At 47.8% G+C, this 23,016-nt stretch overlaps 1 protein-coding gene across 4 annotated transcripts in view; it reads right to left on the reverse strand.

The window, feature by feature from the left end:
• LOC146776170 (uncharacterized) overlaps positions 1 to 23,016 on the reverse strand; it is a 160,745-nt gene that overhangs the window by 60,154 nt on the left and 77,575 nt on the right. For all 4 annotated transcript variants that reach the window (XM_085638316.1, XM_085638317.1, XM_085638318.1 and 1 more), the window contains 3 exons: positions 22,737 to 22,940; positions 1,254 to 1,394; positions 850 to 1,023 (listed from right to left, as the gene is read on the reverse strand). In XM_085638316.1, the coding sequence (XP_085494442.1) occupies positions 850 to 1,023; positions 1,254 to 1,394; positions 22,737 to 22,940 (519 nt within the window). The remainder of the gene's footprint in view (positions 1 to 849; positions 1,024 to 1,253; positions 1,395 to 22,736; positions 22,941 to 23,016) is intronic.

The following is a 23,016-nucleotide window of genomic DNA, read 5'->3' on the forward strand; positions in this document are numbered from 1 at the left end:
AGGGGACGCATGTGAAATCTTGTGTAAGGGACTATTAGTATGCAAGACGCCATCATCCCTAGTAACTGCATGAACACTTGAGCTGGCAATGAGTGCTGAGGCTGGAACTGGCAGAGTAGAGTCTGCATGTTGCGGACTCTGGCCGGATTGGAATAGGCCAAAGCCTTTTGTGCATCTATTGTCGCTCCCAGATACGCCTGTGTCTCGGATGGCTGTAGATAAGACTTGAACAGGTGGACTGTGAAGCCAAGATCGTGGAGCAACTGCACTGTTTTGTGAGTGTGATGGAGACAGCTTTTTTGCGAGCTGGCTTTTATGAGCGGTCGTCCTGATAAGAGAAGACGTGGATGTGTTATCTTCGAAGATGAGCTGAGACTACTGCTAAACAGTTGGTGAAAACTCTGGTTGCGGTAGTTACTCCGAATGGGAGCACCTTGAACTGATAATTCTGTCCTGCTACTAAGAACCTTAGGTATTAGCGATGAACAGGCTGTATTGGGATATGGAAATAGACGTCCAAGTCCAGAGTGGACAGAAAGTGGCCTTGTTGAAGGAGCGGTAGAACTTGGAGTGACCATGTGAAAGTGGTCCGATTGAATGTATAGATTTAGTTGTCTGTGGTCTAGTATAGGCCTGAGAGCCGTTCTTCTTGGGAATTAAGAAGTACAGGGAGTATATCCCGGTCCCTGACATGTCAGCAGGCGATTTACTTCTACAACACGCTCTACATTTTCATTTCAGAACGGTTTATTTTACTTTAGGTTCACTGAAAGAGTAAAAACATTAAATCATCCATTTACTAGAAGTAGAACACAAAGAACAGCATAAGGGTCTCAAAGTTGTACACACCATAGGTCTTACTGTTCACACTCCATGGGTTGAAAAGCTGGGCTGGTCGGACAGGATTTTCCTTTCTCGAACCCATCAGTCTCATCATTCCCTTTGATGTGTCTGTGGCCATCAAGAGAGGAAGCGGCACTGGGGGATTCTCTAGTCTACTCTCCATGGCGCTCTCCATTCCATCTAAACAATAAACACACAAATTCTTTAAAAATAACACGAAAAAATTTAAAAAAGACTGGCAATTTACAGTCGAGATAGATACTTTGCTTCCTTTTTCAAAGGATCAATTGCAGCTTTGGTATTTGTATTTAAGTCAACATACAGAATTATGTAGATAACACCATTAACAAACAAATGCATATTAGTTTTCCAAGAGAGAAAAATCCAACTGTAAAAAACCTTTCACTCACCAGGAGTTGGCAAAAGTCCAGATTTTTCCCCAAGGAAAGTCCGTTTTGGTGGTTGATGGGGGGAAAATCCCAGAAGGCCAGGTCTTTTAGTAGGGGCTGCTGCCAGAAGAGGAGGTGGTTTACCTTTTGGACCAGCCATCCCTTTGTGTAAAGCAAGTAAAACTAGTTAAATATGTCCTTCATATTAAATGCAGGTCCAACATATGCGCATAAGATTACATTAAAATGTAAAAGTAACAGAATATGCAAGAGAAACAATTAATGGAAACTACAGTATGACACCTACAATAGGTATAGTTAAACAAATCTCAAAAAGAGGTTTCAAACATCAGAAAAGAATAGCATAATTGAGTCAATAGCAAATTCTGACCTTCAATACAGTAATTATTCAAATAGTCACTATACCCAATGGGCACATTATTAAAAAAAAGTCACAGTGCAAGGGCTCTTACAGAGACAATGCATCTCAACCAGCAATTACTGAGAAAGTTTACTGAGAAAAATTCAAGGGTAAGATAGGATATGTAGAAAGCTGGCTCTGCATATACTATACGGTTACCAAAGTGGAACCCCAAAGGCAGGAAGAGGTAAAAATAGAGAATACCTAACTCTCCGTTTGTGGTAGTGTGGGCGAGCAGTAAGGCTTTATCAGAAGGTAGTGCTAAGCATTTACTGTACACACAGGCAAGAAATGATGTCACACACTCAGACTGAACTCAGACCAATTTTTTTGTATAAAATATTATTTAGTTGCATTTTATTTCCTAGAACCAAGCCAGGCCTGGTACAGGCAAGTGTATTAACACTTAGCAACAATAATGCATTTAAATACAGTTGAATGCAATTGGATTGGTTACAGGCAAGTCATTTATTTGTAAAACAATTGGAATTACTTTTAAATTTACTTTTCAGACTACTTTTTAAAGTTATTTTCTACTCAGTGTGATATGCCTAGATATCACACTGGGACATTTCCTAGATAAAAGGCAAGTTAATCAGTTTTTGTACATTTGCAGTTGCTTAGGGTTTTATACAAACCAGCTCCACATAATTTTCACAAGAAAGCAGTCAATGCAGTCCAATGGGAGAACACAAGATTATCAACTTAACGGTAAGTACTTAGGTTTGGGAGCCGGTGTTCTGGGGTTAGAACCAGGGTGCCTTCAGGGTCAAGGATGCACTCTCAAAACACCCTCAGCGGCAATAGGGTGGCCAGGTGCAGAGTGTTGAGGCCCAATGTTATCCAATGGGGGGTAGGGGGCCTACGGTTGGTGCTGCTCACGAGCAAGCCACAAGGTTGTGGGAGCAAAGCTCCAGGACATAGGCTCAGGGCAAAAGGGGATCTGATTTAGCACACAAGCTCTCCCCCCCCCCCCCTCCCTAATCGGCACAGGGGCAGCCAGGTGCAGGTTGCGGTTTTGGCGTTGGGTACCCTGGTTTCAATGGGGATCCTCCAGTTGCAACAAACACTGCAGGCTCAGATAAAAATCTTCTGGACGCAACGACCGGTTGGAGAGGTAAGTTGGGATGTCTTGGGATTGCGGTTGGGCCACCCAACGCCGTGGGACGACGGGTGCAAGGGTGTCTTTTGGCGTCAGGTTTTTCTTACCGGCTCCAGTCGCGGTCAGGGGGAAATCCTCCAGAAAGGGGCTGAAGGCGTCGGTTGGAGACTCAAGGTAGGTCAGGGATCACTGGATCCCAAGTCAGGATCACCTGGGAGACCTTCGTGGTGTTGGGCAACTAGGACCGTGGGCAACAGGCGCAGACTCACGGGAGAAAACGTCTGGTTTGGGAAGGCAGGGCAGGTCCTCCAGGTTCTTGGGGGCTGCTGGCTGCAAGACACACCGAGACTTCGCTGTAGCAGGTTGAGGTCAGGACAGTCCCGTAGGGCTGGGGCCAAGTCAGTTGGTGTCGTCCTCTTCGTCAGCACAGCTGTTCAGTCCTTTTCTGAGAATGAAAGGTTCAGGGTTGCCCCTAAATACAAGGGGTCAGGACCAATTAGTCCCTTCCTTGGGGTGGGTACACCCCACTCTTCCACTCTAATGCCGCCCTCCAGTGGGAGGGGGGGCAAAAGCCTCTTTGGTTGGTGACCTCCCCACCTCAATCTTCAAGATGGTGGGGACAGAGTTGTGCTTCACCTCGCCTCCTTCAACTGAGGAGTGGATTTCTTGGTTTTCCCGCCAATGTGCCCTCGCAAAGTCGGGGTTCGAACTGGTGGAGGCCAGTTGCTGGGAGCAGCACATGGCTAGGTCAGCTCACAAAGGCGGCAAGCCTTTGAAGCTCCCCCTTCGTGGACCCGGCCCATCCTTGGGGAGGTGGCTTTGCACCTCGAACCAGGAAGTGCTTTGTTTCAGGACCCCGAGAGCGGGTCCAGAAACTTCTCTGGTAGTGGCAGCTGGCAAGCAGCCAGGACACTAGAATTAAGTCGAGTCTAGCCGCAGATTCCTTAATGTAGAATTATCCCCCAGGTGTGTGACTGGATCCAGAAAATCTTTGCCACAGCACCTATGCGCGCCGGAGGGGGGCGGTACCACGCGACCCCGCCCTGACGTCGTCCACAGTCATCAGCAAGGTCACATAAGTCCCACCCCGGCACGCTGACATCAGTTTTCTTCGGACAACTTTTCCGCGCCACAGCGCCGAGCCATCACCAACAAAACTGTGAGTGTATGGTTAAAGTGTACGAAAAAAATCTGTGAAACAAAAAGGGAAGAAGCGAATGGTGAAAAACAGCACCATTGGGGACAGTGCCAAGCACTGCGTTACTGAAAATCATGGAACGGAAAGAGCAGAGCACCACTGTGAGAAGCAACACCGCAAAGCGAAGGCGATAACCTCACCGGAGGCAGAACAAAACATGACAAAGATGACATGGCAGACGACAGAGTCAGCAACCACAATCTAGAACTGTGAAGGGCAACAAGCCTGGAACAGAGGAGCAACGACAAAGCACCCCAAGACAACACTATCAAGGAGTGTTGTATCCCCTGTAAGAAGCTAAGCCAAGAAACCCCAACCTAGAGGATTGCGGAGGAGTAAAAAAAAAAAAACAAGCAATGACAAACAGAAGAGTATGAGTAAGCCCCACACTGGAATAACCATGGTGAAGGGATGCAGAAGTACACCTGAACCTACCATCCAATGACCACAAAAGTAGGGGTGGAAAAAAACAGAACGAAGCATCCTGCCAGGGAGGAAGAGAGACAAATGCCATCCGGAGGGAGGCAAGTGCAGAAGACCAGCTGAAGGGTCCTCACATAACAGGGAGGAAGGGCAGGTCGTGAAGGAATCTGCGGCTAGATTTGTCTCTACCAGATACATCGTTACCGACGGTAAGTAACTTGTACATCTGATACTCTACTAGCCGCAGATTCCTTAACGTAGAATAGATACCCTAGCCATATCCAGAGGGGAGGAGGGTCAGCGAGAGAACCTCACCAGCTTGGAAGAACACATGGCCCCAACAGGGGATGTGGCATGGGGACAGGAAGGACGGCCCAACCCCCACCAAGCAGAAGTAAGCAAGAACAAGGAGAAGGGAAGGCCAGGATACCAGAAGCCTACCCAAGGATCAAAGGGCGTCTGTCAGAAATACCGGAGGGGCAGACAGCACCAAGCGAGTACCAAAGAAAGAAAAGAACCACCCACAAATCCAAGGAGAAAAAGGTGGAACGGAGGCAGAACCCGCATCAGGAGCACACACACACACAGCGAAGGGCACAGCTGAATGGGTGTCCATCCCGAAGTAGGGAATAAGGCCGGAACTGTGCCACAGTCGAGAAGCGCAGACGTGAGAAAGAAGACATACGCGCAAAGTTCCAACAAACAAGGGACAGGAGCACATGCTGACACGGCGAGTCCGACGGAGGGGGGACCACAACTACCATGCACACACAGCAACAGCTGCCAAATACCAAGAAGCAGTGGCTCAGAATAGGCAAGTGCAAGACGAAGACAAACAGGCCCCAGCCGGAACGGCAGAGAACGAGGTGGAAACACCAAGACACGGCGCTGTAATCAGCATGACAAAGGTCGGGCCGATGACCCAGCGGCGAAGAGGAAGGGACCTCATTGGAGAAGGATAAAAACATCAAAGAGATAGAGACCACACCAAGCGGTATACGAGGACACCAGGAAAATGCTAGGAACCTGAAAAGGCATCCACACCAGCCTAGCTTTAAACAGGGCTATACAATAGCCAACAAATAACCCACCTAGGGTATGAATCGTCCCTGAACAAAAACAGGGAAACACCTCTTCGGGAAATCTGCAGCAGAGGTCAAGAACATAAAAGACCTGTAGGAACACCATAGACGGCTAACAAAGCAGCCAAACACCTTATGGGAAACCCGCATCAGAGGACAAGAACCAAAAAGACCAGTGGAAAACATCAGACGGCTTACTAACCAGCCAAAAAAGACATAAAGGGCCCAACCTGAGGACCTATACCGCTGCACTTAACAGCAAAAAACACCACAAGCTGAATGGCTGACCCAGCAGCCAAAAGAATAAAGGGGCCAACTGAAAGACCCTGAAGGCACGCAAAGCCGCACATAACGGGCCAACCAAAACCTAAGGGCCCAAGGAGAAAGGAGGAAGAACGCCTCCCATAAAGCTTCGGCGGGCCGAGCTTACGGAGGACGGAGCCTCGCAAGGAGTCTCTGAATAGCTGACTCCGCGTGGGTGTGAAATAACAGTTCCATCAAAGGGTAAATCCACAAGACTCTCCCGAACATTCTCTGGAAAGACGTCATCCCGCAGCCAAGCATGGCGGCCGAGGCCCACAGAACTCACCATAGCACGGCCGAGGGAATCAGACGTCCAAGGCCGAACAGAGAATGAAAGTAGCTAACTCCCGACCATCCCGCACATGGTGCTGCAGATCCACGCGGACACCCTCTTGGGAGACTCTAAACAGAAGGGACTCCGCGGAATCCCACAGATCGGAAGTAGCTCTGGCCAACCCACAGAGTGTTCAGTGAACGCAGAGCAGCGCTAGAGGAGGAGAAAATGTTACGCCCCCAGGAGTCCAGCCACCAAACCTCCTGTGACGGCAGAAGCAGCACTGAAGGCAAGGAAGGAAAAGCCCCGCAGGACAGGGCCATGGGTCTCTGGGTGGGAAAAAAGACAAAGTGGATCGTGCGGAGCAGGACGATGAAGGAGCGGTTGAGGCACCGGATCCCCCGTAGCAGGGCACCCCCAGAAGGGAGTTATGGAGCGACGGTTCGAATGGGAGAAGCGGCTCCCATCCACCAGATCCCTGGTGGAGAACCTCTAACACGTGGTCCGAAGGGAGTGGGGCAACCAGATTTCCCATCTGCAGAATGCCAGTGGCCATGGAAATGGCCCGAACAAAGGCCACACTCAACTCCATAGGGCGTCGTGGAGGAGGGGAGGGGGGGGTGGGGGGAGCAACTCCTCCGTGGGTGAAGGCTGCAAACTGAGACACCCGTCCCCGTGCCCCGCTGGAGGGAGAAAAGACCAGCCCCTGAGGGATGGGAAACCCACGGACGAGTGGGGGACCTGAGGGGTCTCTGTAGAGGAACGGAAAAGCGGGTCCGGGGGCTGTGGACTTGGAGACTGCCTAGAACCCGCCCTGGAATCCGCCGGAGAAAAGGCCAAGACATGGCGTCTAGTCTCCGGCGAAGAGGAGACAAGAACCCTCCAGAGAGGAAGGGACATCTGGAGAAGAGTCGACGATCCGATGGGGAGTCAACCACAGACACCAATGAGTCCTCGACCAGCGCCAAAGTGTCCACCAGCGGCGCCAGGTCGACCACGTACCGCCTCGGAGAGAGGGGCGGGGTCAGAGCCGAAGTGGCCAATGAACGGCACCGAAAAGGTGCTGGCTCTACCCCCGACGAGGCAGCTGCCTGCGCCGAGGGGGGCCCAGGGAAGCATCCCGGCCTCCACCCGTGGCGCCGCCCACGCCGGCGGGGCGTCGGCTTGGCCTCCGGGAAGACAGCCGCCTGCCCAGAGGACCGAGGGAGACTGGGGGGGCAAGCCCCGAGTCCCGGCGACCTCCTGCATCACCACAGGGAACCCCGCGGGGCTTTGCGGCGAGGCCGGAACGCCATGGGCCTAGGAGGGGAACCCCGAAGGGCCACATCTCCAACACCTGAAGCAGAAAGCGGCAGCAGCGAAGCCGCTGGCGAGTCCGCAGAAGGCCCCGCGCACGGAGAGGAATCTACGGACATCGCAAGTTGAGGAGGGCGGCTCAAGGAAGCCTGCAGAGCCGTAGCGTAGGCTTGCATCTGGGCCCTCGTCGCCCCAACGTCGGTAAACGGCGGATAGGGTGGCTACAGGCGCGGCGCACATCCCGGGAGGGATCGGCGCCCTCTACCGAAGGAGGACAAGGCCTCGGCGGCAAACTGCAAGACTTACCTGCGGGCGAATGACGCCCATGGGGCTTCAGCGAAGGACGATGCCGCAGCCGGAAACCGCAGCCCCTGGACCCATCCGAGGTAGGAGACGGACGCTGCGACGACACCGATCTGAACAAGTGGGTAGACGACAACTTCATCCGGCGCTCCCGCCGGGACTTCGCTTTGAGATGCTGGCAAGTCTCGCAGTCCGTAGAGTCATGGTGCTCGCCCAAGCACCACATGTCGCCAACATCTGACATGCACAAGTGCACGTCTTGAAGCCCAAAGGCATGGTACACTGTTCAACTCAAGGCGCAAATACAGGCCAAGGAACACACTCCGGATCCGCGATGCACGTGGAAAAGAAGGAAACTGACATCAGCGGCCGGGGTGGGACTTGTGACCTCACTGACATCACGTCCACGGACGGAGTCAGTGCGTGGTACGGCCCCCCGGCACGCAGAGGTGCTGTGGCAAACATTAAGGAATCTGCGGCTAGTAGTCTATCAGATATAAAATAACTCAATAATATTTAACAAATTGGTCTGTGTTCAGTCTTTGAGTGTGTGACATTTGCTGCCTGTGTGTGTACAACAAATGCTCAACACTACCCTCTGATAAAGTCTTACTGTGAGAAAGTGCCATCTTTCTTGCATGGTATGCCCCCACTTTTAGCTGAATTTCTGAATGTAATTTGAGTGTACCCTAGACTCTTGCCAATCAGGTGCCCAGGGCCTATGTTCCTTCCCTAAAAACACAAAACACAAATTGGCAAACCCTGGCCACATGTCAGCCCCTGGTAAATGGTACCCAGGGCCTTGTGACCAGGGAAGGCCTCTAAGGGCTGCAGCACTCATTGTGCCACCCTTAGAGGCCCCGTACCCTTACACACACACTGCCCTTGCAGGCTGGGTGTTTGGGTGCAAGACAAAACAAAGTCGACATGGCACACATCCCTGTGTAATCCTCTTGCAAGTTCAAAAGACTTGCCCACTGTGCACCTAAACCTTATTTGCAGTTGCAAAGCTCAAGTTACACAATCTTTGAGCTCATTTGTTAAAATAAATCAGAATAATAATGAAATAAACATACAAAAGCATTATCTTGAAGATTTTTTCATATATTTGCAATACACGTCAGGGAAAAATTCAAAACATGTTCCAAACAGAAACTGTATCAAACAAATAAGATCCAATCCACAAAATAGTCAATTTTCTTTTGTGCGCCCAATGCATTTCAGGCCCCCTCGGCCCTTCTTCAGGGGCTGATTTCTGTAAACAATATAGAACATTCGTATATGAATTCACAGGGTAACATTTGTCTTAATTACACAAAAAGCAACACAGCTATGGTTCATCAATAAAAAACTTCCAATCATTCAAGAGACAATTATGCTACTACCAAAAAATGTTCCAAGAAATAATATAGAATAGAGACCATGTTCCCAAGGTAGTGCAATGAAGAACAAGTGACTTAAGTGAATTCTTCTAACAATAGTGAAAAAAGAAGAAAACCGCCTACCGTGTCCCTACTAAATCACCTGATAAAAATTCGTACCTGATAAATGATCTGTTTGAACTAATATCCTAAAAAAATGAGCAAGCATGAATCACTGCTACTTCAGTTCTCCAAAAGCAAAATTTATCATAGTATTTCTAAACCACAAACACACTGTCACCCACCTCAAGGGGTTATTAAAGATCCAAGAAATTGACAGAGTACGCTTCAGTCTTCAAACACCTAAAAGAATCATGGCAAAACACAATGTAATTACCATAAGAAGCATCGTCAAATCAAATCTAGATTTCCTGTGTCATCCTCACCTTAACGGAACCGCTTTCGCTCGTATAACAGTTACGAGAAATATTTCTTAGGCCGTCTTGCACCACCAGTGTGATACCGAGTGTTCCGCGTCTGACTTTAAAACGTCCTCACTGAAATTGAAAACGGACTATAACTGAACTCTACACCACTCCAAAATAGGCGCCATATTGAAACTACATGAAACTTTATCTAAACGGGGCCAGCAACAAAAATGAGAAACCGCATTTAATCTAATCTGAACATTCTATGCCATGATGCCATCCTGCTCCATATAGGAGTCAGGAATGAAGAGGAGGATAGCGTCGCATGGGGCATCTGCACCATAGGCATCAGATTGGGTGCTGAGGAAGGTCTCAGTCTAGTCAATCCCTCAGGCACCACATGGGTGAAAACCAGCCAGTTTTTTAGGTGACATCCTCACAGCAAGAGAGGAAAACATCCAAGAAGCCAACTAAACGTTTGAAAAAACCAGTCAAGATAGGATGGAGGGTTGCTGTTACCTTGTCAGCGCGATCTGATGCGAAAAGAAAAGAACGGACGTCAGCAAGCCGGGGTGGAACCTATATAGGTACTGGGCAGATCTCTTTAGGCGCAGTCAGTACAGACAACGTGGATCCAAACAAAGCCACCCATCGGCGTGCAGGGGTACGGCTCAAACATCCAGATTCAGTCTGATGCTTGAGGATTATTCTAAGGTAAGAAATCTGCGGGTACAAGTCTATATCAGATACCATGACTAGTTGCGTCCTGGCCATTGCTGTGATTAGACAGGTTGGGCAACATCATCACAGGAATATCCCATAAAGCAAGGGTAGAGCAGCCAAGGAGACATATGGCATTGATCAACCCCAAGCGTCAGGCTGCCTGCTGGGCAAAAAAAACAAAATCAATGTCTACTCATTAAATTATTTGGGGTTCGTCAGTTAGGTAGGTAGATTAAGATCCCAAAATTGAGTTTGGTGGTAGAAGCCTAGATAGCAAGACTCTCCAGGAGAGGGGTGTACCGAGAGAAAGGCCGGATCCTCCAAAGCTGGCCTGAGGCACTTCACTTCTCAGCTCATTGAAAGGGAGTACTGATTTTGTAAAAGTAGTGTCTGATTTAAGGACCTCAATCAGGATCTTTTGATGGACTTCGACAGGAGGAATGACTAATTCCAGTACCTCCGTTGCTTTTATAAGGATCACATGTAAAAATGCCATATCTTACGGAGCAGAATCTAGAATTGGGTTTATGTCTTTAACAAAAGACGTTAGTGACACTTGCATTTGAAAGACAACTAAATCTACGGTCTCAGAAGCAGGGAAAGGTGCAAAAGGACTTCTATCATCTGTGTCATGATGCTTCTCTGAAAGCTGACAGGTCAGGCTTTGTACCAAAAATGTTGTGCAAGGTGTCCCAGTACTGCTGGTAGCCACCAGCACAAGCTTTGCTAAACTGCGCCTTTTCCAACAAGCGCTGAGACAGCCTCCTGGATCGGTCTCCTTACTGTTACTAGTGGAATATCTTGAAACACTGTTTAATTGTATTTCCCCACCATAAAAATGATTAGCTGTGGGAATTTGGGGCGTTTATGATTGTCGATGAGGAGTACCAGGTTCTAGAAATGTTCACCTAAAAAAGTTTGGCAAGGGGGTCTCGGCATCAAAACGTTTGAAGACCTCTGCCCTACAGTCTCATGGCCTGGCGATGCTCCAGAGTGCTGCCAACTCTGAATGAAGGTTTTCGTATTTCATTGGCAGGAGTACATTTCCAACATTTCTCAGTATGGGAAAAGATTAGAGAAGAGTTGTTGACAACCCTTAAAACATGCATGTTAGGTTTGCACAGACTCAAAAGGGCATTCTAACCCTGGAACTATTGCTTACCACTACCTTCAGCTCCAGTATGTAGATCTGGCATAATCAAAGAGGCTCTATCAGAGCTCTTATATAATGTGATTGCTGCCATAATTTGTCACCGCACTACATGGCATCAAAAGGACAAGTGGATTTTGTTACAGGACAAGTAGATTTAAGAAGCAACATGCCCCATGGACAAGTAGTTATTTTATTAAATTCCACACCCCTGGTGTAGGGCCTTGTCTGTACTATCAAAGGCACCGGTGGAGGAACCAGCACTGGGATCATCAACAGTAGCACCGGTAGGGCCTCCCGAAGCAGCAAAATCACCACTAACTGGTTCAAGAGAAAGAGTACACTAGGATTAACAGAGCAGTTGCATTTTTTTTTTCTTCATTTAAACAGAGCCCTGACATGGCTTGAAAAATCCACACACCCACTCGCATTGTCTAGCAATATTTATTCAGGACGAGCTATTTTTCGGGACTACTTGCCAGGAGAGTTGAAAATCCTCCAAGTTCAGGGAAGACCAACTAACTTTTGACCTCCGTCTCTGAAAGCAGAGCAAATGTGACAAGATAAGATTTAAAAGCATCTTTATTGCTCAAAGTGAAAGAGCAATAAAAATGCCATTAAATCTGGTTAACGTGTCACATTTGCTGGCTTTCAGAGACAGAGGTCAAAAGTCAGCTTATCTCATTACATTTATTATTCTTTCTGTGACTTAAGTTAGAGGATTTTGTAAAGTTAACTACTGTGTAACAATTGAACTGTGCAAAGTATGTTAAATGAAAGGCTGTAAGAGGTCAGGCTTTTTTCTCACACAACACTAGTTTGGAGTGTGCATCATTTATAGAGGATGAAGGCGTAAAGATTGCTTTCATCACAGAATCCTGGACAGATAATGCTTCAGGTCCGGACCTAGTTAAGGCCACGCTTCCTAACTATACATGTTATACGCTGAATAGGCCCACTGGAAGAGGAGGTGGTTTAGCGGTCATCTACTACTCCTCGCTGGTAGCTACATTTAATCCGGGAAGGGTGGAAGGTTGCGAGGTTTTGGACTTCTCCTTTCGCCTATCCCCTCAGTACACCTTTCAAGACTCTGATCTATAGACCACCTGGCCCTAGAGGTGGTTTTTGCGTTCAGGCAGGAAGACTTGTGGAAAGTAGCATTACTGCCAGCGATTTTAATTTTCATTTGGAAGCCTCTTCAGATACAGACACAGCCAAACTGCTAGATCTGATTAAGGGCAACAAACTAGAGCAACTTGTGACTGGTGGGACCCATCAGGCAGGACACATACTTGATGGTATTTTTTCTAACAACCCACAATTGCTAGTTACGGCCATCCTTCCGTTACTGTGGTCTGACCATAAGGCAGTACTTTTAAACCTTACTATCCCTGAGCGCCACTCCCAGAAGCCAATGAAAAAAAACTGGTGATAAGAGCATGGAACAAAATAATGGCTGGAGATCTCGGAGGTCCTTAACAAGACCTTATTCATGCCCCCTGGAAACCTTGACGAGGCCACATGATTGTATTCCAGTTAGTTAGAAGAAGCAGGTCAAAAACTAGCTCAGAGTAAAATGTGCCATTTTACAAAACAAGTACCCTCCGCCCCATGGTATTCACAGGATCTAACGGATCAAAAATTGATTTGCAAACATTTGGAGAGAAAATGGAGAAAGAATTATATGGATCATGATGAGGAATACAAATGTTGACTCGCTAAGTATAAACAGTTGATCCATAATGCTAAGGCAACATTCTTTTCCATTAATATCAATAACGCAAAAAACTCAGGAAGGGAATTATTAAATACAGTTACCAGTCCGGCTAATCCTGGGGTTATTACTACCATACCAAGTCAGGAACTTTGTGACAAACTGGCTAATTTCTTTAATGAGAAAGTGAATGCTATCTTTTCCACTTTCTCTCATGCTAAATCCAAGATGACGCTGAACAATATGGATGATCTAACTTTAGAAAGGAAAGCTCATCTGGATCAATTTGTCCAGCTCTCAGCTACCGACACTTTTAATCTTCTGATGTGGGTTAAATCTGGCTCCCCTTCGGACCCTTGTCCGACACCTAGAATAAAATTAGCAGCAGAACTGATTTCTCGAGTTTTGACCCCCATTTTTAATACTATGTATTTAGAAGGATACTTCCCAGTAGAATGGAAAAAACCTCCATCCTGCCTCTTAAAAAAAACAAATCTAGATAAGACCCCAACAGTTTCAGGCCTATATCCAGACTTCCGTTATCTGCTAAAGTTGTTGAGAGGAACTTAAATACGCAACTTAGTTTCTTTCTGGAGGCGACGCAAGCATTGGATCCTACCCAGCACGGCTTTAGAGGGGGCCACAGCACTGAATCGTCTCTTTTGAAATCTACTGAAGAGATCCGAACCATTTTGGATAAAGGGGGCAAGGCTGCTCTGATCATGTTAGATCTCTCTGCAGCATTTGACACAGTCCTACACGATTTGTTGATGGACCGGCTGCAGGAGATCGGAGCACAGGGCTCTGCATGGAGACTGCTGAAATCCGCTCACAAAGCGGAGTCCGTGTCTTTAGGGGAATTTTCATCTGAGTCCTCTTTACCTTGTGGGGTCACGCAGGGGTCTTCTCTAAGCCCGACTCTATTTAATGTATATGTGTCCTCTGTGGCGCTGCTCATTCAGTCATTTGGGTTTAGCTTGACCTCATACGCCGATGACACTCAAATCGTGGTCTCTCTACAAACAAATGAGTGGCGGAGTACGGCGAATCGATTTAGGGATTGTATGAACGCCATAGGGATCTGGATGGCCAGAAACGAATAGTTTACCTGTCGGTGGAGTTTTGCAGCTTGAAGATCTTTCTGGATTCACTATGCTGTGCATTATTCCGCGATCTTGTGGTTGGGTCCGGATTCGTAGTCTTTTCTTTGTTTTTTTTTTTTTTTTTTGTAGCCCAGGTGGGCGTCGACGACCACCATTTGGTGCACCTCCCGTGACGTCGTCGTGCTTCCTGCGGAAGTCCCACCTTTGGGGCGCCATCTTCGGGTTCTTTTTTCCCTTTTTTTTTTAACCCTAGGCGATAGATTAATTCTTCTTGTCCATTTTTCTGTAATGTTTCATTCCTTCTGATCTTTTCCATTTCACCCCCTCTTCCTCCAGCCTCATCTTCCTGGCGGAGGTGGGTGGGTTCGCTAGTGAATCCAGAAAGATCTTCAAGCTGCAAAACTCCGACAGGTAAGAAACTATTCGTTTTGCAGCGTGAATCTTTCTGGATTCACTATGCTGTGCATAGACTTTGTAGAGGTTTTCCTAATTTTGTGGCGGCTGGGTGGTAGATGAGCGTTGGTCGTTGAAAATGTGTTGAAGCACCTTCTGTCCAACCTGTGCTTCCCTGTTCATCTGAATGTCCACGCAGTAGTGTTTCGTGAACGTGTGCACAGATGCCCAAGTTGCCGCGAGGCATATGTCCTGGATGGGCGTGTTCGCCAGGAAGGCCACGGTGGCCCCTTTCTTCCTTGTGGAGTGAGCCTGAGGCCCCTCCGCTAGCTCCTGTCCAGCCTGTTTGTGGCAGAATTGAATAGTGAGAGCAATCCACCTAGCGATGGTGCCCTTAGTCACTGGCCTACCCATGAAGCTAGTAGCAAAGGACACAAACAGCTGCTTCGACTTCCTGAGTTCCTTGGTTCTCTCAATGTAGTGCATCACCGCTCTTCTTGCGTCGAGGGTGTGCATCGCCTTTTCTGCGTTTGAAGTCGGGTTTTGGAAGAAACTTGGTATCTGAATACTCTGATTCATGTGGAACGCCGACACCACCTTGGGCATGAAGTGTGGGTCTGTTCTCAGGACTATTCTGTCCTTGTGAATCTGAATGTAGGGTTCCTGTAGTGTTAGTGCTTGAAGCTCGCTCACCCTGCGTAGTGAGGTTATGGCCACCAGAAAGGCCGTTTTCATAGTCAACATCTGCAGTGTGGCCTTGTGAATGGGTTCAAACGGTGCCTTCATGAGCTCTTCACCACCTGCGAGGTGAAGAAACTTCCACCCTTTTCACCTCTGGTGTAGGCCACGATTGCCGCTAGGTGTACCCTTAGGGAGCTCGAGCAGAGGTTACTCTTTAGAAGGTGTGTGAGGTACCTCAGTACTGTTGAGTCTCTTGTCATTCTGTTTTGCAGGCCCTTTTTCCTGCACCACACAGTGAATCTCTTCCATTTTGCGCTGTAGCATTTTCGTGTAGTTGGTTTCCTTGCCTCCCGTAGCACTCGCATAGTGCTCGGAGGCAATCTTAGGTGTGCGAACTCTAAGTCTTCAGGAGCCATGCCGCCAGGTTGAGGGTCTCTGGCTCTGGGTGCAGGACCTCTCCGTTTTGCATTGAGAGCAGGTCCTTCCTCCTCTCGAACCTGTATGGATTGCCTTGTGCCATTTCTTGAATTTGTGAGAACCATGTCTGCCTCGCCCACTGCGGAGCCACTAGGATCAGAGTCATGTTGCTGGTTCTGCACTTGTCGAGCACTCTGTGCAACAGGGGTATCGGCGGAAAAACGTATGCAAATGTCCTCGACCAGCTTATCCATAGGGCATTTCCCTGGGATTGCTGATCTGGTTGCCTGGACGCGAAGCTTTGGCATTTTGCATTGTGGCGTGTTGAAAATTGGTCTATTGTGGGAGTTCCCCATCCCCGGAAGAGTTTCTCCGTTTCCTGGCCATTGAGCTCCCACTCGTGCGATGCAGAGGTCTGCCTGCTTAGCCAGTCTGCCTCCACATTGTCCTTCCCCGGTAGGTGAATTGCCAGTAGATCTATCCTGAGAGGTATGGCCCATCTCCAAATCTCCTGAGCTAGAGAGGAGAGAGGGAACGACGGTGTCCCCCCTTGTTTGTTGATGTAGAACATTGCCGTGGTGTTGTCTGTTTGAACCAACACCCTCTGGTTGTACAGGTGCCTCTGGAATGACTTCAGGGCTAGCAGGATTGTCTTCAATTCGAGGTAGTTGATATGGCGAACCGCATCTGCTGGAGCCCACAGACCCCTCACTCTGAGGTTGTCCATGTGCGCTCCCCATCCCTTTTGCGATGCGTCCGTGGTAATGGTCACTGTTGGGATTGGTGGTGTCAGGCTTCTCCCTGCGGTCATGTTGTTTCTGTTCCACCAAGTTATCTCCTCCTGCACTGCGTGCGTAACAACCACTAGATCCTCCCAACTTCCGTTTGCTTGTGACCATTGTTGTTGTAGCCATTCCTGGAATGGTCTCATGTGCAGGCGTACATTCGGCACCAGCTGGATACACGACGCCATCATCCCCATCATCTTGCTCACAGTCCTCACTGTCAGAGCTCGCCCCTTCTGGTAGAGCCGCGTCTCCTTCAGTAGTGCATCTGTCCTCCTGTCGCTGGGCACTACTGTACTGTTGAGGGTGTTGATTTTCGCCCCCAGGAAAATCTTCACCTGTTCCGGTTCCAGCGATGACTTGCCCCAGTGGATCGAGAACCCCAGATTCGTGAGGGTGTCTGTTAAGCGTTTTGCGTGCCTCTCGCACTTCTCGCGTGAGTTTGCCTTGACCAGCCAGTCGTCTAAGTAGGGGTAGACATGGATTCCCTGTCTTCGTAGGTGGGCCGCGACCGCCGACAGGCATTTTGTAAAGACCCTTGGTGCCGATTTTAATCCGAAGGCCAGGGTTGTGAACTGGGAGTGTTCCTGTTCGATGTTGAATCTTAGAAGGCCCTTGTGTCTTCTGTTTATTGGGATGTGAAGGTAGGCATCCTTGAGGTCCACGGTGACCATGAAGTCCCCGTCTCTTATTTGGGGCAGTACCTCCTGCAGCGAAGTCATTTTGAACTTCTGCGTTCTGATGAACTTGTTTAGGTAACGCAGGTCCAGGATGGGTTTGAGGTTTCCGTCTACTTTCGGGACCACGAAGTAGTTTGAGTAGACCCCTTTGTTGCGTTCTCTGAACGGCACTGCCTCTATGGCTCTCTTTTCTAGAAGTTTCCGTGTTTCTTCTCTGAGTAGTGCCAGTTCTTGGGCCGATCTCGGTCTTCCCTTTGATTTCCTGTTTGGAGGTCTTTTCTCCAACTCTACGCAGTATCCGTACTGCATGATGTTCCGTATCCACTTGTCTGTGGCTATACGCCGCCACTCCTGAAGGTAGAACCTCAGTCTTCCGCCTACTGGTGTTGTATGCTCGTAGGCTTTTGAATATTCTCTTCCCCCTGATGTTACTTTTTTGCGCCTCACCCCTGGGGGCATGACGAGGGTAGGCGTCCTCTTGCGTGCTGAGTCACTTTGATGAGGGCTGTTCGCCCCCCCTCCTCCTTTGGCCACGTCCGTTCCCTCTCCCGCGAAAGGACTGGCCCCGAGGTTGGTACTGCCAGTTTTGCTTCTGCTGACCTTGTCTGTGACTTTCACCCTGCTGACCCTGCTGGAACGTCTGGTGCGACGGCCCCTGCTGGCTTCCTCCCCTACCGTAGGGTCTCCTCGAGGGATTGCCTCGCCTCATTCCCCTCGGCTGTAGGGCCCCCATGGACCTCGCCGTTTCGTTTTCTTTTTTCAGCTGGGTGAGCTTTTCGTCCACTGTTGCCTCGAACAGTGTCTCTCCGTTGAAGGGGTGCCAAGGATGTTGTTCTGCACCTCCGGTTTGAATCCCGAGATTCTTAGCCATGCATGCCTTCTCTCGGTGACCCCTATGGCCATGAGTCTTGCTGAAGTCTCTGCCCTGTCCAAAGCCGTCTTTATACACGAGTTGGCGATGTTCTTGCCTTCGTCTATCAGGTGTGAGGCTCTCTGGCGGTATTCTTCGGGGAGGTGCTTTACTAGCTCCCCCATCTCGTCCCAGTGCTGGTACTGGTGTCTATTGAGGAGTGCATTGGAATTCGCCATGCGCCAGTGCATTGCGGCGTTCCTCTCGACCTTTCTTCCTGCTAGGTCTATCCTCCTGCTCTCCTTATCAGGTGGTGGGCCCGAAGTTGCTGGTACGTTGGCCCTTCTCCTGGCCGTGGAAGCCATGATGGAGTCGGCGGTCACGCTACCCTTGATGTAAGGGGGGTCCACGGAAGAGTGCTTATATTGCTTCTCTGTCCTGGGCGTGATCGACCGGCAGGTCGCTGGTTCCTTGAAGGCTTCTCTCCCCTGATTCATCACACTTTGTAGCATGGGGAGGAACTGGCTCCTTGTCTGGATGGGGAGCAGGGTCGAGGAGAAAATCGGCTTTCGGCTTCTCCTCGTCGAGTTTGACGCCCAAGGCTGTTGCTGCGCTCCTGACCACCATATTGTACACCCCGATGTCGTCGGGTGGCGAAGGCCTCGAAGGGTACGTGTCCACGGGCTCCTCCGGGTTTTCGGTGTCGAGATCCTGCCATTCGATGTCGTGGCTGGTAGATGGCGCCGAGTCGTAGAACGACTGTTGGTCTTCTTCCTCGGCTTCACCATCATAATAGGGCTCTTCTTCCTCTTCGAGATCCCTTGTTAGTCCTTCGGTGTCGAATTCGTCCTAGACCTCGACGACGTCCGCCGATGAAACCGTTGGAATTTTGAATTCCTTCATCTTGGCGTCGAACTCCTTCTTCCTTTGAAGGATGTTCTCCATTTCGGCCTCGAGCCGCCTCTTTTTCTCCATCTCGGAGATGCTTTCGGCGTCGACCGCGGGTCTTTGATGAAACTTGCGTCGACGTCGACCGTTCTTTCAGCGTCGATCGGCCCGTTTCCTGGGTTGTCTTCGATGACCCTTGCTTTTCGGCGTCTTTCGGCACCAGGGAGTCCTTTTCTAAGGATCCGCTCGGCCTCTTGTCCATGGTTCCCCCTTTGGTCGTCGAAGTTTTCGGCGCCGGGGCTCCCTTCGTGGACTTAGACTCTGATTTTCTCGAGTCACCCTCGTGTTTGAGGTACTTTCTGTTTTGCGCTCGACGATTCTCTTACCTAGTCTTCTTTTTTCTTGTCGGTCTCTACGACCGTGAAGTTTCCGGCTGTCTCGGCAACGTTGTCCTCGTCGTCCGTGGAGAGGCCCAGATCGTAGAGCGACGGGGCCTTACCCTTGCCATCCATGCTGGCGTTGGCTCTTCTCTGCCGATCTCTCACCCTGAGCGTCTTCGGCGCGAAGGCTGAGCAGGCGTTGCAGTCCTTACTCTGGTGTTCGACCGGTAGGCAGAGGTTGCAGACCGGATGCTGGTCCTTCTGCGCGAACTTGTGGTGGCAGTTTGGGCAGAACTTGAATGGCGTCTTGTCCATTGCGCTCAGGGCCTCTGAGTGCGCATTCTCCAAGGTCGTCGAAGAAAAAGGGCGCTGAACCTCCTTTCTTCGCGCTCCTGATGAAATCTCTTCCTTTCCTGTGATATCCTCTAGTATTTATCGACGAAACTCGCTTTTCTTCTTCCTTCGAGTGTAATTCTGGAGCTTCCCGATGACGATCCAGACCCAACGGCGGAAAAAAGAATCTGAAGATGGCGCCCCAAAGGTGGGACTTCCGCAGGAAGCACGACGACGTCACGGGAGGTGCACCAAATGGTGGTCGTCGACGCCCACCTGGGCTACAAAAAAACAAAAAAAAAAAAAAAAAAAAAAGACTACGAATCCGGACCCAACCACAAGATCGCGGAATAATGCACAGCATAGTGAATCCTGAAAGATTCACGCTGCAAAACTGCCTTAAACTGAACTCCAGTAAGACGGAGGTGGTATGTTTTGGCAATGATCCTACTTTTTGGACCCCTGAATGGTGGCCGGACACCTTGGGTCCTCTCCCCGGACACAACAAGGTAAAAAAAAAAGAGAAAAAAAAAAAAAAAAACTTAGGAGTGTGGGTGGACCACAAGCTCAGTTTTAGAGACCAAGTAAATTCAGTGTCTTTCGCTACTTCTTTTGCTCTTAGATCCTGTAACAAAATTCTCCCGTTCTTACCTGTAGAGTGTCAAACAGTTGTTACAGCACTTACTATGTCTAGGCTGGATTATTGTAACAGCCTGTATCTCAATATCCAGGAGAGAATAATGAATAGGTTGCAACTCCTGCAGAATGCCGCCGCTAGGTTGGTGTTAAGTATCCCTAAATATGCATCAATCTCTAAGGAGATTCGGAGGCTTCATTGGCTGCCAGTTAGAAAGGGCACCCAGTTGAATGCTTTGTGTCTGGTTCACAAGGAGTTTCATGGAACAGTGTCAGCCTACTTAAGAGCGGTTATTTTGGTATATTCCTACTAGATCACTACGCTCATCTGCAGCTAAGCAGGTTTATGTGCCTTTGGTGAAAAAAGCCTCCTGGGGTGGAAGAATCTTTGTTCCAGGCTTTGTCTGCATTCACTACAATCTTCCATTACACCTCAGAGGGATGACCAATCTGTTGGCTTTTCGGAAAGCTTTAAAAACCTGGTTGTTTACAGAATAATTTTCCACTTTGAGGTTGAGCCGTGGGTAGATTTCACAGCGCCAGGACTACCTCTGGCAACAGTAGTGCTTAATAAATGTTAAATAAAATAAAAAAATAAAACACTGAAATAGCTAAGTGAACTGTTCAAACATTTCAAATATCTTCAACTTGCTATGAAAACCCATTTTGGTAAGCCTAAGAAGAAAAAAACATTTTTATACAATTAAAACAAATTAGAAGACTTTACTTGGTTATGAGTAAATGTAATATTTTTGCTAAAATCCAATTTCCAAAAATTGTTTATGCGCCATTATCAGTAAAACTTGATGTTAGCAGGAAAGTTTTGTGGCCATTTCAATGGAAAATATGCTATCTGTAAATGACAATGCACTAACACATCATGCTTTGGTAATAGATTTATGAAATATGAGTTTTTAAACATTAACTGGGAATTATTACTGCTCCTGCCCAGATAACAATGCTAATAGTAAACTAAGAGGCAAGCCACAGAACATGTGTACCCTATATATGGGCTTGATTCTGGTTATACAAGGAACAAACATTTAGTCTACCAAATAAAGAGTTTTTTTATAGAGCAGAAATGGCGAACTTGCCCATTTAAAGGTGCTCTTTTGTGATAAGAAAAAGGCGGCTCCATAAAACAAAATATTTGCCTAGTATCACAGAATTGGAGACCAGTTCACAGGTCAAGTACATTACAGTTAGGTCGAGTAGATTAATAAAGGTACTATCATTTTTATGATTTTGAGCCCTGCCTGATATGTAGTTGCCTAATACGAGGTTTCACTGCAGAATAGGCACATAACATTCACCTGAGAGTGTATATAAGGACATGCGATTACCAGTTCTGTTTACCAGATCCAGTGAGATTTAGTTACCTTCAATATGGTACCACATTTTCAACCAAGTAAGAATTCTTAAATCACCATGTAACTTATATTGTGCATATCATTAGTAGAATGTATGTATTACTTGCAGATTCTCAGAAGCAAACGTAGTAGCTTTTTGTAGAGTGGGGGTAAATTGTAGTTGAATATTACCACAGTAATGGAAGTTGGTTTAGGATTCATTTTTCATTTCTGCTGCTTTGTTCCATTCAAACCCTTAGTTCATTAATACAGATACTGCATGTCCAACAGGTCTCATTGATATTCTGCACAACTTAAAATCATCAGGATGGAAGCAAGCTGATTGGAAAGAGGTGATTATTGGAAAGTTAGACATTTTCCTTCCAGGGTGCAGCGGGAACCACGAAGAGTGACATCACAGGGATTAAGGCAACAATTGCTAGTCTCTATTGGCCTTACTAGAGGGGACAGAGGACCATTTGAGTCAATTTTTGGTACCCAGCATCATACACAAACTGCACATTACTCTACGTATTTTGTGACAAATTTGGAATGGTCACATCCTTGTCAGACGAGACCAAGATGCATTTTTTTTTTTTACACAAGCTGAAGAGGAGGGGTGAAGATTAGGAGTCTATCAAGGTTCACAGAGTGGTGACATCCTAGCCAAGTGATACAGGTTACTATATTTACATCTGCAAACACATTGGTTTTTCACTTGCTTTTATTAAGTTTGATAGTTTCTTAACCATAAAAATAAAACATGGTGTTCATTGCTTGGGTTTTTTATTTTTAATAGATTTCACTTCCAAAGGAGTGCACTGCTTATTAAATGGCACATAGAACGCAGTGTAAATGAATGTTAAAACACAGTACCACAGCAAAGTTTCAAACCAGAGTGTGTCTGTGTGTGCACATAAGCTATAAACGAACCAGGACTCCAAAGAGAATAGAAGGTAAGTGAAAGAGAGTGTGGTTAAATTCAGAGCCAATGTCATCCAATTATACCGCACAACATGGATATTATTTTTAATAAGATTTCTAGGGTAAAAGGGGAGCCTTTTTACCCATACAGTGAAATGAAAAAAGCATTTTTTTTTTAAATAACCTGAAAGCAGCAAAAACAAAGTAACTGCATTTTAAACCTAGTCATTGTTGTAGGTCATATAACAGTGAAGCAGTGCAAACATTGTCAAAGCGTATCTTGTTATGAGAAACAAACTCTTCTAACCTGGTACTGGTAGAAGACCCCCTGGCCTATCGCCCAGCAAAGCAGGTTTAGTTTGAGAAAGAGGCGTGAGGCCCAATAGAGGGGTCCTGCTGGGAGTTGGAAGAAGAGGTGGTGGTTTACTCAAGGTATGGGCACCTGAGCTTGTGGCTGATTGATACAGAGTGTTATCAGCTTCAGTTGTAGGATTTGGTTTCTCAACAAAGCCTGGTGTAAAAGAAAAAAAAGAATGTCAGTGCATTTCTAAAATCAAGAAAAAAATTGTACTGCCAATATATGTAAA

This window comes from Triturus cristatus, chromosome 12, assembly GCF_964204655.1.
Source record: "Triturus cristatus chromosome 12, aTriCri1.1, whole genome shotgun sequence".
NCBI classification, from domain to species: domain Eukaryota; kingdom Metazoa; phylum Chordata; class Amphibia; order Caudata; family Salamandridae; genus Triturus; species Triturus cristatus.